This window comes from Athene cunicularia (genome assembly GCF_003259725.1).
Source record: "Athene cunicularia isolate RWA chromosome 2 unlocalized genomic scaffold, athCun1 chr2_part1, whole genome shotgun sequence".
Lineage (NCBI taxonomy): Eukaryota > Metazoa > Chordata > Aves > Strigiformes > Strigidae > Athene > Athene cunicularia.
Genome location: NW_020799095.1, coordinates 141,298,223 through 141,315,127, shown reverse-complemented (window position 1 = coordinate 141,315,127; position 16,905 = coordinate 141,298,223). Strand labels below are relative to the sequence as shown.

Below are 16,905 nucleotides of genomic sequence, written 5' to 3'. Positions count from 1 at the left end.
CCGTGGGACGGGGGAGGGTCGCGGTGCGGGCCTGCCGGTAACCCCGGGCATTGGCGCCTTCCCCCCGGGCCTGCCGTAAGGCCAGAACGGGGCTCCCTCAGCCCCGGCGGGATCCCGGGGCGCCTGGGCACGGAGGCGGCTGTCCCCTCCGTAGGCGGCCAGGACGTCCCTGCGGCTGCGAGATGGGGTGGAAAAGCGAGGTGAAAACAGCCGCTGCCCCGCGGCCTAGGCGATGTGCCCTCGGGGAGCATCGCCGAGCGTCTCCCGGAGGTGTCCCCCCTCCCCTTCTCCTTCTCCCAGAACAAGCCTGCCTCAGGCTTCCCGGCTCTCGGCCTGAAGAAGGATGATGTGTCTGAAGCCATGAATCTTCCCCGGACCATGAGTAATGTACCTTACGTGCTGCTTGACTAATCTGGCTGCAAAACATCAACAAAACCCCCAAGATGGTGAAGCACCGCGGAGCTGTGTGGTGTGAGCAGGAAGCCTTTGCAGCAATGTGGGTGTATGGTCTCTGGCCAGATTGCTCCTGTCAAAACCAAACTTTTCTTGCAGAGCTGCATCTTGTTTTCATCTGTGCACAGACAGATTTGGGTTTGCAAGGAGGCTAAGGGATGGGTCAGGAATGTCCATGACAAAGGGATGTGGAGTAAACAGGGATTCACTGTGAATCTCAGCTGAGATGTTATTGTGCAGGGAGGTTTATGTAGTAGGTCTCTATCTCTTGCTTTCTTTTATTCAAGCTGTAAATAAAAATCAAGTTTAGAATCCAGAGCATCTAATTTGTAAATAGGTAGAAAAATGTCTGGCTGGTGCTAGTGTGATTGTGTTGGGAATACTGAGTTTGGCACAGGTTTATACATCTCCCATTAAAAACTGAGGAGATGACATAATGGTCGTGGCCTGAGGTCCTTGCAGTGCCAGGTCCTGGTTCCCAACTGTTTGACCTGTCAGGGTGCCTTGGAGGAGTGTTTGGAAGCCTGGCAGTACATAAACAGGGGAATAATCTGCCTCCCATATTGGAATTTGTCCACGGCTGTTATGGAGGTTTCATGTTACAGAGTCATTCAGTAGGAAGTCAACAGTCAAGGGTGTGCTGTTGACATGTAAGATTTAAAGCAGATCTGTCTTGAGCTCTTGGGCTTGGATCCTGCATCTGCATGGGGCATGTTAAACTGGCCCATTATTAGTTTTGTGTAATCCTGATAAAATACAAGTTTGAACATTTCAGAACCCTTTCTTCCTTATGGCTATACTCAGTTCTCAGGTTTTGGTCCCCCCAGCAGAAAGCAGCATGGATGGGGGAAATGTGCAGCTGAAGATGATGTGCTCTTAGGTTTGGGTTGTTCTGAGCCAGCTCCTGCTGATCGAAAAGTGTCTGTTTCCCTGAGCTGTTGCTGTGAATATTGTCCACCTGCATTGCTGCTGCTCTTATCCCTCTGCAGTGTTGTGGTGGAGCCGGTGGGAGTGGTGTTATCCCTGCAGCTGCGATGCCCTATGAGGAGGCATGTGGAGTGGGAAAGGGGAGCTCCTGGTGCTTTGAAGCTGGGGGAGATTTCCTCCACCTCTGGGGCCATGTGCAGGTGCCAAACCAGAACACCCATAAGGACCCTGCTGAAGGAGGCTGAAACTCTGACTTGGTCACTTAACTTGTGTATGCTGGTGGTGTGGTCATGCTGACAGACAACAGATGGGAAACAAGGAGCCTTGTCTGCAGGTTTCATTCCTTTGCAGAACCCTATGCCAAATAGCTGTTGGTGTGAGTTGGTATGGTGCTTGTGTTAGTTTTTTGAGGCTAAAAAGTGTAAACACAAAGTCTGTAGAGGAAGTAGCCTAGCTGCGTAAGAGCCCTTGTGGCTGTGACAGAGGAAGCTTGCCCAGTGCTGTGAGCAGCAGCATGTTTCAGTGCCTGCTGGAGCTCCAGGGGTGTCCCAGTGATGGCAGCTGTGAGGAACCCTTTGAATTTAGACCTGCAGCCAGCCATTCTCCCATCCCTTGCAAGCTGCTAGAGCAGTGAGGGTGGCTCTCTTGTTCCCCTGGATGCTTCTCCCCAGCACCTGTGAGCCATCCTCATAGCTCTGGGCTGTATGCTGGGGGGCCTCTGCTGAGAGCTCCTGGTGGGTGCTGCCTTTCCCTGCCACCCCCAGAGATCTATGCTGTGGTTCCCCAGGGGCTTCTCAGTTTCTGGTTGCTGCTTGGATCTGCAGAATGTGGAGATGTTAATGCACAGCCTCTTTATAGGTAGTCTTTCATTGCCCTCAAAGAAGATATGGGGTTATAGCTCCCTTCACTAATAGTATAGTTACAGCAAAGCTCCAGCAAAAGCAGATGATGGGTAGTCTTGGACAAGAGATTCTGGCTTGTTAATTTCTGTAATCACTGTTGTGTGGGGTTTGGAAAACCACCAGCCAAGTCTGAACCTCAGCTAAGCTTTTTCTGTAAGCTTGAAAGAATGTTTTGTAGGGAACTCTTTTGTTAATAAATATCTTGGGTGCGCATGTATATATTCTTGGAGATGTCTAAATATGTCTTCCTGTAGAAGTCTGACTGGCTCAGAGGAATCTACCACCTACAGTTGGAGGTTATGGTGTTACTTAAGGATAGAAACAGGTTAAAAGGAGGAAAAGGATACTGCCAAGCTGTGCAATCTGTATTCCCTGTTCCTGTCTGTTATGGGTATCTTACCTAGGACAGAAATGCAGCACCAGAGGCCCATTTAAAAATACCGTTACTGGATGCAAAAACTACATGCAGGCTTTTTGAGAGCAGCCTGCAAGGAGGCTGCTTTGAAGCTCACAATGAAAACCTGTGTATTTTCTCTCCTTGTAGGAAACATAGTGTACAGCAGACTGCAGAAATAAACAGAATCCTTGCTTTGTGTCATTCACAGCTTTTGTAAAAAGGATGATTACAATAAAGAGAATCTCTTCAACAGCCTGAACTATGATGTTGCTGCCAAGAAGAGAAAAAAAGACCTGCTGAATAACAAAGCCAAGATCCAATGTAAGATGTCTATTTAGGCTTTTTTATTAAAAGTTGCAGTAAGAGAATGGAAAATGCTTCATATCTATGGCTTTTGCACTGTGCATGAAGAGTCTTCCAGAGTATCTTGAAGGGCTTTGTGCCCATGTTTGACCTAAGTAGAGAACTTGGATACAGTTTAATGTGAAGATTTATGCCCCTGTTAGTAATCCCTGCTCTGAGGAGTTATGCTTGTGTTGAAACTTTTGTCATTTGTCTTTGTCAGAAGGAGGGTAATTTTTTCCTATGGTACATTCAAATGAACCAGTTCCAGATTTTTCCCCCTGTAGACTTCCTTGTGCACAACATGCTAAATTTATTCTTCCTTCCATATGCATGTTGAGCACTAATCTACATTACTGGAGGCTACAAGCCTGAATGTGAGCTTTGATCCTATCTCTGTGCGCAGAGTGCGTGAAAAATGAAATGAGATTTTCGCTCACTCAAAACAATGGAAGGTTTGAAATCTTTCTATATGTGCAGCAAGCAGCCAGGATCTCAGAGGGCACACTGCGGGAGGACTCAGGGGGAACCTGCAGGAACAGCCAGGTCTGCATTGGTCTGATTGCAAGATAGGTGTGGGAGTTAGATGTGAAGGCTACAAATGTAAACATACACAGAGGAAATGAGTTACAATTCCCACACTACTATTAGCTCATTGTGCATCCCCCAGGATTTCGGAAACTGATGCCAAAAGTTGGCCCCTCAGTGCATTCGGTTCTCTGAACAAACAAATGTTACCATGACAGTTTTCGGCTAGATTCTGCTGTGACCTACTGCTATTTAAAAGAGCCTAATGCAGGGTCTGCATGCCTGTAACTGAGACTGAGTTTGTCCTTGGGCTCACAGTACCAGGCAGGAATACATTGTTTCACCCACCCTTAGGTGGAGAAAGACTCCAGAAGCACAGTATTTCCTTTAAGGAAAGGAGTCTAGTGGGACAGGGAGAAGAATTTTTCTTACACTAGCTGTTGAATTGCCAGTGTGGGATAGAAGTAGGCCCATGTGAAAACGGGGTGAGAGAAGGATTGAACAGCGTAACTGCTTACAATAAGGGCTTCTACAGACCAAGTTAGCAGCATGTGGTGGGTACAGGGAAGCTATTTTGGGGAGTGGATAGGACAACTCCCATTTCTGAGGGAAGGGAGGGGCAATTAGAAATAGGAAAATTTTGTTCCCAAATAGTTTTTTCTTTTTTAGCAAGTTAGCTGCAAGCACAAGCATGCTCCTCTGAGCCTGACCTCACTGCTAAAAGCACTCTCCCACATGCCTGGTGTCTCATGACATTTTTGCTCAACTTCAAATTTGACATTCAATCCCAAGACTGTAACCAAGGTAATGAATAGTTAATAAAATCAATAACAACAAAACCTGGCTGTCAGCCATCCTTACTGTCTGGGACCAAAGAAGAGGAGGTGCTATGGTATATCTGTGGTTGGCAGATTAAACATTTACAGTCTTGAGCTGTGTCACTGAAACAGAAGCCTGTTCTAAGGCTCAGGGCTTCAGTCTCAAATGAAAAGAGTATGGAAACAAAGCAGCTCATAAGTTGCTAGTTTTGGTTTCAAGTGCGGTGGTGTAAACACAAAATAACTTCATTTGCACTAAAAGGGCAGTGAGTGTTATGAGTAGAACAGAGATCCAGCCCTCTGGAAGGTGGAAGATTAACTGAGCAAAATGTCTTTGTCCAAACAGATTTCCACCAGGAGAAGTGGATCTATGTTCACAAGGGGAGCACAAAAGAGGTGAGTGCCTCTATAGATATGTTCTTTGTTCCCTTTTCTGCTGTTTTTTCCAAGCAGTGGAATATCCTGTGCTGATATAAATCAGCAGAAGCTCTTAAGAGATAAGTGGAAGATCTGGCTTGTGGCTGGAATTTCAGTAATGATTTTAAGCCCCAATCAGGGAGCCAGAGCTTGCATTACAAGGCTTTGTACGTGTGTTTAAAATATGACTTGTTTGCTTCCCTCAGTTAAAAAAAAAAGGCCATTTGCAGACCAAGCCATAATACTGTTCTTGGCTTTTACCCAGTACAGTCCTAACATGGAAAATCATTGGAATTCATCACAACGGCTTGCTTGCGCTTATGGAGGGAATCAGCCATACGAGACTGCTCTGAACTTGTGCTATATATTGAACCCCGGGAATGTGTGGCTCATTCTCACCCATAAATTCATGGGTCATGAGCAGAGCTTGGGACACTCTTGGGAAACTACAATAATCTACATTGGCCATGCCCACTCTTGATGTCAATGAGCGCAGCTCTGCAGGAGGCAGGCCTGCCTCCTCTGGCCCTGAGCTGGTTCCGTGGTTTGTACCCATTAGCCTACTATATTGAGTTGCCCTGTGTCATGTCTTCTTGGTGCTGTCTGGACTCATGTCTGCCAAAACATGACCCAGACTGTTTTTTCTTCTCAGCGCCATGGTTACTGCACCTTGGGAGAAGCCTTCAACCGACTCGACTTCTCCAGTGCTATCCTGGACTCCAGGCGATTCAACTATGTTGTGAGGGTGAGTGAAAGGCCAGGGTTTATTTTTCCGTGATGGCTGTGGAGGCTTTGAACTGAGCACTAGTTGGATGATAGGAAGCAGAGGCAAAGAGAGGTCCAAACATGCAAGTGGGGGTGCTGGGCTTTGCTGCATGAAGTAACTGATGAAAGTTGTGTGGATAATGCCCAAAACCTCCTCTTCAGTCTGCTAAAATGGAGAGGGAGGGAGGTGGTGGTAACATAGACGATGGGCTGTCCTTAGCCTAGCATTCCTAGTCCATTCAGTTGTGAAATTCACTTCTGAAACCCAGTAAACTTAGTTTCTAATTCCTGAGTTCTCAGTTCAACTTCTAAATTGATTCTTGTAGACCTGAAAGGAGTATGGGCTTTCTGCAGAGGCCACAGAGCAGTGGGGAACCTCTTTGCACAGGCTGTGGAGTTTTGTCTCCATTGAAGTGATACAGGAGAGACTCTGGGGAGCTGCGCATTTTGGGAATGGGAAGGTGGGCTCAACTTGTTGGAGGCACTGGTCTTCTCTGTTAAGGAGCATGGTTGCTCTTAATTCTGTGTGACAAGCAGCAGTTTCAGTGGGTGAAGCATTTGGTTAGTCCTGACACCATTAGTTGGTAGGAAGGAGTCATCAGCCTCAGGTTCCCCATGTTCTTGGCTTTGCATAACAGATCTTTTGGTTTTGGGTGACCAAGGGGATAGTAGTGGTTGGGGGAGCTACTGTCCTGAGGGCTGCAGATGCTTGTATGTTTATGCACATGTGATCTGCAAATTGATCTCGAATTTCAAAATGCTTATCAAGGTTTGGAATTCAATAAGCTTAAAAAGAAATCTGTTATTAACTTGAGGCTGTTTATAAACAGCTCCTTTTCATGTCTCATCAGCAGTTGATCACTGGTGAGACACCAGCTGTTCAGGTTTTAGATTCTGAAGCAAGCAGCATTGGTATTGCTTTCCCTTTGCAAAGTCAAATGTCATGAAAAGTGTCTAAAAACATAATCTGAGTGGGTTCACCTTAGTTTGTTCACCTGTTGTCTAGGTGAACAAGGAGCATGTGAAAACCTCTGTCACCCTGGGAGGGGTACAGGCATTGGGGGTGATTACCCACCTGCTGTGCAGGAAGGGCATTGGTAATCACTTGGGTGTCCCTCTGCAGAGGTGGTGGCGGGGAGTGGGGAAGCTGGGGGAGGCAAAGCTGGATACAAGTCCATGGAAACTCAGGCTGTCCTAGGTCTGCTGGTCCTGGAACAACTTGTTTTCCTGCTTGTGCAGAGGTGGTGATCACCAGTGTTGAGGTACTCAGTGTTTTCTGATACTGGATATATATATATATATATATATATATATATATACACACATACACACACACACACAGCTGTGTTATCTCCAGGGGGATTGAGGAAGGAACACTTCATACCAAGGCTTATAACCCTTTAGTCAAATATAAAGGAGGAGAATAAAATAAAACTCGTATTTGGTGCTCTGGAGATCCCTTTGACAGACTTCCTGTCTTATGAAAATGAAGAACTCCAAAGACCTCTGCTAAGCATGGCCTCGGGTCATGCTGTGACACTTGATGAGCTTCTGCTGCTCAGCCCAATGTGGTGGGTGTTTCACATGGGACTGCAACGATTGAGCAAAAGCCACATTGACTTTTTTGAAGAGCAAACTCAAATTTTTAGTGAAGATGGTGTGGTGTGGTGGGGAGGCTTGAGCTGACCTTCTTCCTCCTTTTTCCCTTGAGGTCTTCATAAAAACATTCCAAATCTGCTGTGTATCCAAAATACCAGTGTTCTGTGTGGAAGTCAGCATGTGTCCTTGTTCCTACAAATTACCTCTCTTTTAAGCTTTTAGGAGTAGTTTTCCCCGCAGTAGTTTTAAAGATACAGTGCTACTGAGAAGTATGAAGCTTTCTAATTGAGGCTGACTTGTGGTTTGGCAGGTTAAAGATGATATTAAACCTGGTACCATGGATCAAATATAAAACTGATGTCTTAAAATGAAAGGCTTGTATCGGCCAAGTCTCTGGTGGATAGTAGCTCATAAAATGCCTTATGTGCCAGATTTACTCATTAAAAGGTCTGCCTAGATGTGGATCTTGTTCATGGTCCTTTACAAGTTGCAGGCCTCCTAGAGCACACAGATGAGCAATCTGTCACATGGAAAATGCCTTGAACATTGGCAGGCAAAACATTTTTCCCTTCCCTCCCTTGTTCTCTCTGGTTCCACCTATTGCTCAGGGTATCTGATTAATCTCACACTATTTAGTTCATCAAGCAAATGTTTTCTAAGGAGGAAAGTTGAGTTGGAGGCTGGGGGTGAACATGAGGATGTCTGTGGGGAAAGAAACAGCTGCAGGCTTGGGATTCTGCTTGCTACACCCAGACTTGCCCTGTAGAGAAATAAGGTACATCCCTGCTGATAGCAAAATGGACTTTCAGGCTGAACATCAACTTGCCTTTCTCAAAGCATTCCTTTCTGAATTTCTCTGAAGTGCTACAGTGTTTTCAGTGCTGATTTTTTTTGTTGTACCGAAGTGTCTGCTGCTTAAGATATACCCAAACTAAATTCTTGGGTTCCTAATGGTGCACTGACAAAATGGGCACCTCCTTCAAGTGAAGTGAGCTGCAAGAAGCTTGGCAAGTATTTTTCATGAGCAAATACCATCAGCTGTAACCAGTGAGTTCATGTAACTGAAGCAGAAGAAATTTTCCTCCAACATCAATCTTGTCTTGACAGTCTGCTGATATAGTGCTGGAAGTGCTAAGTATAGGTATTGGTGCTGTGACTTGGTCCTTGTTGATCTTTTAAACTACAGTATCTGCCTACCTGTTACAGGACAATGTTCCTTTTTTTAGATCTAGTAAGGAAGTTTGTGTGTGACTCGGACCCAAACTGTTCTTGGTCTTGAAGGAGCCCTAGTTTCTCTGGTCTTACAGATTTAATGAAAAGACTGGAAGTGTTCGGTAAGCATAAGTAATATGAGCGGAGACAAAAGTGTCTGCAGCCCAGAAGTTGTTGCTTCTCCTTTGGGAACACTCTGTTCAGATGACAGTGAGGTTTTGCAGGCTGTTTCCCTCAGAGATTTGTCATATGATGGTTTGTGTAGTAATGTCTCAAGGAAAGCTGCTGTTTCTGATCAGAAAAGCTTAGGTCAGGTTAAGCCACATGGGCACAGCTCTTCAAGAATAAAATGATCTAGATAGTGTGCAGCCTGTTAAAGTCTCTTAAATTTGTTTCTTAAGGTTTTTATAGCAGTTAGCTCTGGGAGTCTTAGATTTATGTTGTGCTGAAAGAATATCAGCTCAATGCTGTCTCATGGAGATTTGTCAGCACCTGCACTGTAAATCATTATAACTTGCCTTGCTCTTGCTCTACCTCCCAGCTGAAAGCCAGTGTGACATTTCAGCCACAAAGTGAAGGACTGAGAGCAAATCAGAGGCTAGAGGAGGGATTTTTTTCATTGCAATTCATTTGTTTAAGCAATCAGATGTGAGGAGCAACATCCCCAACCAGGAGGACCTTATGGATCTTCACAGGGTGCATGTCACGGTTTAACCCCAGCCAGCAACTAAGCACCACACAGCTGCTCACTCACTCCCCTCCTCCCAGTGAGATGGGGAAGAGAATTGAAAAAAAGTAAAATTTGTGGGTTGAGATAAGAATGGTTTATTAACAAAAGAAAGTAAAATATAAAACAATAATTTTAATGAAAAGGAATACAATGAAAGGAAGAAAACCCCAGAAAAGACAAGTGATGCACAATGCTTACTACCTGCTGACTGAGCAGTGATTTACCCCCAGTCAGCTCTCCCCAGTTTATATACTGAACATGATGTTCTGTGGCATGGAATATCCCTTTGGCTAGGTTGGGTCAGCTGTCCTAGCCATGCTCCCTCCCAGCTTCTTTTATATACCTGCTTGCTGGCAGAGCATGGGAAACTGAAAAAATCTTTAACTTAGGATAAGTGCTACTTAGCAACAACTAAAACATCAGTGTGTCATCAACATTATTCTGGACTATATCCAAAGCACAGCACTGTACCAGCTACTCAGAAGAAAATCAACGCTATCCCTGCTGAAACCAGGACAATTCAGTTCAGCTTCCCTATAGCTGGTTTGAGGTATTCAAAGGGGGAATTTACACTGAAGTGGTTTCAAATTTGTGATTTTAATCATTGCAACGAATTTCCCTTTTTAAGGCAAAGTTACGTCCTCCTGCTCGGTGCTGCAGGACTGCTGAGGATTTTTTGGCACTGTGTGCTATAAGCCCCTAGCTGTGGGTTATTTGGGGCATGAATTGCCCGTGCACCCTGGTGTTGAACTGAGACAGTGGCAGAAGTGCCATCTGGCTGTAACAGGTCTAAGCACTGCTTCACGCAGTAGTCGTGGGTGCAGAGCAGAGTGTTTTCATGGCCCTGAAATGGGCCCCTGTTCCCTGCCACATGGCACTGTTTTGTTTGTCTTTTTTTCTTTGTGCTTATGGGAGGAGGACCTGCTCTGCTCCCAGAGCGAAGTGGCTCGTTGCACGAACTGCTCATAACAACTGCTAATGGGGTTTGAGCAGGAGCCCCATCACACTCATGAGGGGGCAAGGAGGTTATTTGCTGTGGAAGATGCTGCCTCCTGCCAGCTTTACAGAGGCTCTGGAATAGCCCACTGCATCTCTTGCCTTTTCTTCATGGCTCTGGCAGACCTCAGAGCAAAAATTAGGAGTGAGGTGGTAGGAAGGATTTACAGGGGAAGCTACCAGGTCACCTTTTTCAACTTCTAAGGAGCTGAAAGAGTGAATTCAGATCTAATTCCCCGTTTTCCAGAGGTGTTGCATACTTCCCAGCTCCACTTAAAATTGGCTGAATGCAATCCCTTAGTATTTTTGAAAAGCAGGCCTTTAAAATTGCTCTTAACCTTTTCCTGTGCACTCTCTCCTACCATCTGTCCCTCTGTTGAGTGTGGGCTGGACTTAATACAACTGCATCATAACACACATTTGCAGCTCTCCAGCCTTTTTGCCCTACTCAGCATTAATCTGAATTCATCGGGCTGCTTTTAGTCTGTATTATGCAAGTGGCAACATTGGGGGTTTTTTTTTTATAACGCTGTAGACCCCAGTTTGGCAGTCTGTTAACTGAGACCATACTCTGCTGGGTCTGTGCCAACACTTGGAAGACCCTCAATGCACTGAAGCATGTGGGGCGCAGATGTATTGCTTACCTGGTTTTTGCATATTATTAATGCGCAGAAGGGTAAATGTCTTCTGATCTGGAGGGCTAGCCAGTCACTTCAGCCAGTGGTCCCTAGGGAGCAGAGTAGTCCTCAAAGAATTCACAACATAGTTTTCATATGGAATTTCATCCTGTGTTTATTGCTGCAGGGGAAGGGAGGTGACACATGATAGCTGAGCTGGTTCACTGAACATAAATTGAACCTTGATAAACACAGACAAGGCAAATTTGAATCTGTACCTTTGACTAAATTAATTTTGTACCGATTTAATGTTCTTCAGGGAACTGAGATTTTTATCCTTGCTCCTCTTAAAGAATGGCCTGGGCGTCTAGCTCTTACAGTATTGCATTATATGATGCTTATCACAGTGTTTTTTGGTGTTTTCAGTAACGGGCACAACACTGCTAACACTCAGCCTGGAGGAAGCTGTCTCTGTGCCAGTTCCAGAACGGTGCAATCTGGAGACAGCAGTTGTTTGTGCACAGAAGAGCTGATCTGGGTGCATGCAGTGCCTAACGTACAGATGGAGTCTGGCAAATTGATCGCTATAATCAAAGGTCTGAAGGCTAAATAGTTTAGTGTAAGCAGAGTATTACAGACTACTTTGGGATGCTGATTATTTTTCTACTTCTTCAGTATTTCAGAAAGACCTATAAAACTTCCCAACCATCTTGCAAACTACCTTGTTTTTAAGAGTATCTAGTTATTGCAGTCTCAGCTTAGCTGATATAGCAAGAAGATCCACTAACGCCTGTGCACAGAATATTACCCAGCTCTCCGACATCTCTTGTTTCCCCTAAATGAGCCAAGAAAACAGGCAGCCTGCCCTTCATGGGAGTTAGTGCGAGTCTTTTCATCTTGTTTTCTTTCGGTCATGAGAGGTGCAAGATATTAATAGAGTGTAAACTCAGAGCCATCTGATGATGGTGTTGGTGTGGAAATTAAACGGAAGAAGTGATAGGTCACTCTAGGCACCTTCACTGCTCCTAACTGGCAGTCACATGCCAGCGGCCCAGGCGAGCAACTGCAGGAATACACCTCCCCAAGCTCCCTGCTTCATGGCAAGCTGCCGGTGACTTTTTGGATGCATTCCTGTCATTCTTATTGCGGGGCAAACAGTTCAGCTCATGACTTATCAAGTCTTGTCAAAAGCCATCTTAGTTACTTGACACAAGTAGTTGCACCTTCTCTGGATGCTCTGCGGTGCCAGCAACAGGATACCGTAGCTGCAGATGATAAAGGATTAATAAGCTAGTCACGCGGTAATGTGTTGATTGATTTGTAGCATAAAAGGTTTTTCCTTTCCTTTCTAAATTAAAACAGAAGGCTATGTACATCCAAAACAAATGGACTGACACGTGGACAGTTTGTGTATTTATATAATGCTGGGGGAAGGGAGGAAGGCTTGCAAGATCACAGGCCACATGTTCTGCAGAGCATGATCTGTAGGAAACTTCCACAGCTGTTCTTGTGGTGGTAGAGAGCTGGGAAGGAGAGGGCATCTTCCCCGTGGGAAATGCTTACTTTAGCAACTGCAGCCCAAATCCAGTGTTCAGCATGTACACAAGTCAGGAGATCAGTGCTGGGAAACAAATCCTAACTGAAAGTAAAAGCGAGATTTCCATTAGGAGCAGTTAACAAGTAAACAGGACAAACAGGGAAAGGTGGTTTGGTGTTGCAGATGTAAGAGCTGAACAGGGCAGGTAAAACTTGGGGGAATAGGGGTTTGTTGGGGGGGAGTTTGTTTTTAATATAGTACTTAACCTTTCTGTCATGGCGACAGCACTCTGACAAAACCCATGCAACCCAGCAGTTTGACGTAAATTGTGGAGTCTGATTCTCATTAACGCTCCATCAATAATATTCCCATCCAAACAGGCATTTGCTCGTGTTCCCTTATGACACTGCTTGTTTATGCCCCAGTGAAGGACAGTGACGTCGGTCGTTTGTTGTTCCCTTGGTGTGAATAGATGCTGTCAGTCAGAGCACTGCTCTGTGGTTTCTTTGCATCTCTGAACCATGAAGTCAAGTGGTTTTTTACCCCCCTGAAGATCATTAGAATGCCTTTTTTCTCCACCCCTTTTGTGAGTGTGATTTAATTATTTGGCCTTTGCTCTCCTTCCCCTTTGCATTAGTTTGCTCTGCAGTTGTGTCTCCCATTTATTTTCAAGCAGCAAACAAGTCTCTGGACTGTTTTGCTGTGTCATGTGACCAGGAGTCAAGATTAGAAAGGTATCTCTGTGCTCTAAGGCTTGCAACTTCTATTTTTATCCACAGCTGTTGGAGCTGATAGCAAAGTCTCAGCTGACGTCACTGAGTGGCATTGCCCAGAAAAACTACATGAACATTTTGGAAAAAGTGGTGCAGAAAGGTAAGAAACGGAAACAGTGAGGGGGAGGAGTTGTCTGATTTAATCTGGCGTAGTCCATGTGAACCACATCCTCAAGAACAGTCAGGCAATGCAAGATGGGTGAAGAGGGGCACCACTGCTTATTTCTGTAGTGCAGTTCCACTTTCCCTTAGTGAAGGACTGTAGGGGGGGGGTGGGAAGAAATATCTGAATTCTGGTAGGTATCTCAGAGGCGATTCCTCCTTTTCCAACTTTCCTCACTACCACCCCTTCTACATCCTACTGAGTCCTATTTCTGACTGCAGAAGAGGTGGCTGCTCCTGCCCCCAGCCTGGCACATCTGCAGTCTCTGCTGCCGCCTTGTCACCAGTTTGCTGCATCATCAAGTGCTCCCACTGCTCCGGAGGAAAGGAAAGCTCGAGGGCTGTCTTCACCTGCTGGGGGGGGCTGAGTTATGGTTGAGATGTGGTACTTCCCTCCCTGATGCTTTAGCTCTGTCTGAAGCCTAGGAATTGAGAGCACCTTGTTAGTTCATGTATGCATAATGAGAAAGGAGATCCTGAGCTGTCTCCCTGCACATCAGCTGGGGTAGATGGGGAAGAGGTGCACATAGATAACCTCTTGTGCATACCAGAGGGGAAAACTGGCTGGTTGCCAGCAGCTGGAAATGGGAAGTGCTGCAGAATGGGCAGATACCTCATCTGCTTATCCTGGGAGGATCTCTTTCCATCTGCTGTCTAACCTGCTATGCCTGGCTAATGTTTAAGTGCTTTCCTCTTTAGAGGAAGAGCGCAGGCTGAATTCCTTGGCCTGTGAGGTTATAGCAGATGACTTGCCTGAGAAACATGTAGATTCAGAAAAGGATTTGGGCAGTTCCTATTTTTAACCTTTACTGTTCTTCCAAAGTCCTTGAAGATCAGCAGAACATCAGACTAATACGAGAATTGCTGCAGACCCTCTACACATCCCTCTGCACGTTAGTTCAACGTGTCGGCAAGTCTGTCCTGGTTGGAAACATCAACATGTGGGTGCACAGAATGGAGAGTATTCTCCACTGGCAGCAGCAACTGAACAACATTCAGATCACCAGGGTAAGCACAAATCCTGAAAGCTAGAAATAATGTGGCTCCTTCATGAAACCTCATTTAGCAGCTCTCATTTAGGTGACTGCATCCCACTGCAAGCACAGAGTGCTGGGGAAGGACCTGGAGTTGCCAAAACCGGAGGCATTTGTAGTGTTACTTGTGTCCCTTAATTCAAACTCAGGGTACGCAACCCAGGATTGTGCTCCCTGTTACTAGTCACAGGCTGTGGCTTTGACTCTTTAATGGCCATGAAGTGCTGTGCAGGAAACCATCTCCCCCTCTTGAGAGAGTCTTCAGAGACTAGGCCTCACTATGGAAAGTCAGCTTGGTCTTTCAGACTTCTCAAACTGAGAAGCTGCCTTCAAAACTTGTTTATCAGATAGTTGAGGTTTTTAGATTTGATTAATCTGTAAATTAAATGCAAATTTCCAAATAGCTGCATAACTTCATGCTTCCTGGCTGAAAATATGAGTGATTCTTCCAGGAGTCTGGAGCTGCCTGTTCCAGCCAGACAAGTCCTGCTTTCACAACGTCTGTTTTTTCAACAGCGTCTGTGGGGATGGGAAAGAGATGTATTAGCTGATAAATTCCTAACCTGGCTTTGCATGGGAATCAAATCTGAACTTGCTCCACTTCACAGAATCACAAAAGGGTTGAGGTTGGAAGGGACCTCTGGAGGTCATCTGGTCCAGTCCCCCCTGCTCAAGCAGCGACACCTACAACCAGTTGCTCAGGACCATGTCTAGAATGTTTTATTCCACCTCGAGTGGATACTTACTCCACAGAAGTGCTAAAGCTTTCCCCCAGTGCTGATCTCTGTGTTGGTGTGCTCCTTGTAGGATTTTCTGCAGTGAACCGGACTGTGAAATTCCCACTTGGGCAGACCAAGCCGTGGCCCAACAAAATATAGAAAGCATGTTTTTCCCTGGTGGGTCAACCCCATTTGCAGAGAATTAAGCAAAGGACCCACTTTGATCATTTTACATGACTGTGTTCTCTGGGAATGCCAGGAAACAATTTCCTATCCTTCAGTTAATGACAGGCAACAGGATGCAGGAGATAATGAACTCCGGGAGGTCCCAGGGAGTTTGAAGATCTGCAAAAGCAGCAGTGCTTTATCTGATGGTGGTCTCTGCACCACCTCTGTCCCTTCTGGTGTCCAGCTGTTGCCATGGGCTACAGCTCCCTTTGCCTTGCAGGGGAGCACTGACCCAAATGTGGGATGGCTTGTGGAGCACAGCAGGTCTGCGAGATGGGGACTGTCATGTGCCTGGGCACTGCCAGGGTCAGCTCCACCCAGGCATCTGCTGCCCTGAGTGCATCACAGGTCAGGACCTTCCTCCTGCTGCTCAACGCAGTAGTACAATGTGAGCTTTTCCCTCCCATTTAAGGGCTCATAAAACAGACAAGAATTTCAAAGAACTCCGCCTATCTAGACAAAAGTGCATCAAAATACTGCTTGTGAAGGGAACTGCCTTTTATGCATACTTATGTGTAGGTTTACAAACACTTCTAAAATAAATAAAATAGATGTTAAGCTTGCAAAAAAAATTCACACCACTGAAAATTACTCCAGGTCAAGCTAGAACAAAACCAGCTGAGTTTAGAGGAAGGAAGAACAAGCTCAACTTTGTAGCCAGTTACTTAAAGCATACTGGGTGCTTCTGGTGTTTCGGAGGGCGAGGGGTGGAGGAAGTCTTGAAACAGCCAAGACCAAAACCTTTTTTTTAAAAAAAAAAAAAACACCAAACACAAAAACCCAAACTTGCAAAATATTGTGTGTTAGAGCTGCTTTTAAAAAAAAATCTGTCCAGAAAGTGACAGCATACTGATCTGCTCTGATCTAATCTGTGTTCTTTCTCCAAAAAAAGTAATGTTTGAAAAGTCCTGGAAAGGAGTACTGAGGGAAAAGAAGTAGCAGATAAGTCTTTGGCCCTGACTCAGAATCTGTAAGGATTTGCTTGAGTCACACTGGTTTCTTCGGAAATAGGACATAAGCATGAGCCCAAGAGCCTCTGAGCTTAGTCTGGTCTGTTGTGCCCTAGCAAAGCTTTTATGTAGAGAGTGTGCAGGAGAATGCTAGAGACAGGCTGGCAAGGGGTATCAGTGGGAGGTGATCCAAGGCTTCAGTGCATTCTTCCTACCTCAAAATATGACATCAGTTTGCACTGATTGGAGTATAGTCTGGACTTCTGGATTGTACCAACAAAGTATCTACATGTAACCAGGGGGAGTATGCTTATAACTTAACATTGGGCATGCAGCACTAAAGGTGTCATGGGAAGAAATGTCCTCTGGAGATGGCAGAGACAGTTCACTCTTGGAGAGGTGGTTTCAGGCCTGTCTTGCTGGTGGAGATGGCCAGAAAGGCCTTGGTTGAAAAGCTGTGGTCCTTGCAGGTACCGAGCAGTGCTGCATGGTCCAAGCAGGCTGGTCACTGGGGCACTGAAGGGAAGGTGGGAGCTATTTGTGTACAGACATAGTTGTTGTGCCTGTGGAGGTTTACATGCAGTGGGGTGGCTGGAGATGGGACTGTATGATTAAAAGCAGCCTTATGCAGTGTTCCCCTGCGGATGGCAGTCCACGTGCTTCTTGTTTGAAACGGTTAATAGCTCTGCCAATTGCGAGACGGGTGCTGTGACTCTGTGACTTAAAATAGCAGCATCTCTGTGCAGGATAAATGATAAACTTGGCACATCTGTCTAACATTGTTTCTTTGGTGGGGCCC

At 45.6% G+C, this 16,905-nt stretch overlaps 1 protein-coding gene across 1 annotated transcript in view; it reads left to right on the top strand.

The window, feature by feature from the left end:
- The window catches only part of FBXO32 (F-box protein 32), a gene marked incomplete at its 5' end in the record, with an annotated part of 30,987 nt that overhangs the window by 6,078 nt on the left and 8,004 nt on the right, over nt 1-16,905 (top strand). Inside the window, 5 exons of the mRNA XM_026841519.1 lie at nt 2,888-3,000; nt 4,714-4,763; nt 5,437-5,529; nt 13,020-13,113; nt 13,999-14,183. Of these exons, the coding sequence (XP_026697320.1) occupies nt 2,888-3,000; nt 4,714-4,763; nt 5,437-5,529; nt 13,020-13,113; nt 13,999-14,183 (535 nt within the window). The remainder of the gene's footprint in view (nt 1-2,887; nt 3,001-4,713; nt 4,764-5,436; nt 5,530-13,019; nt 13,114-13,998; nt 14,184-16,905) is intronic.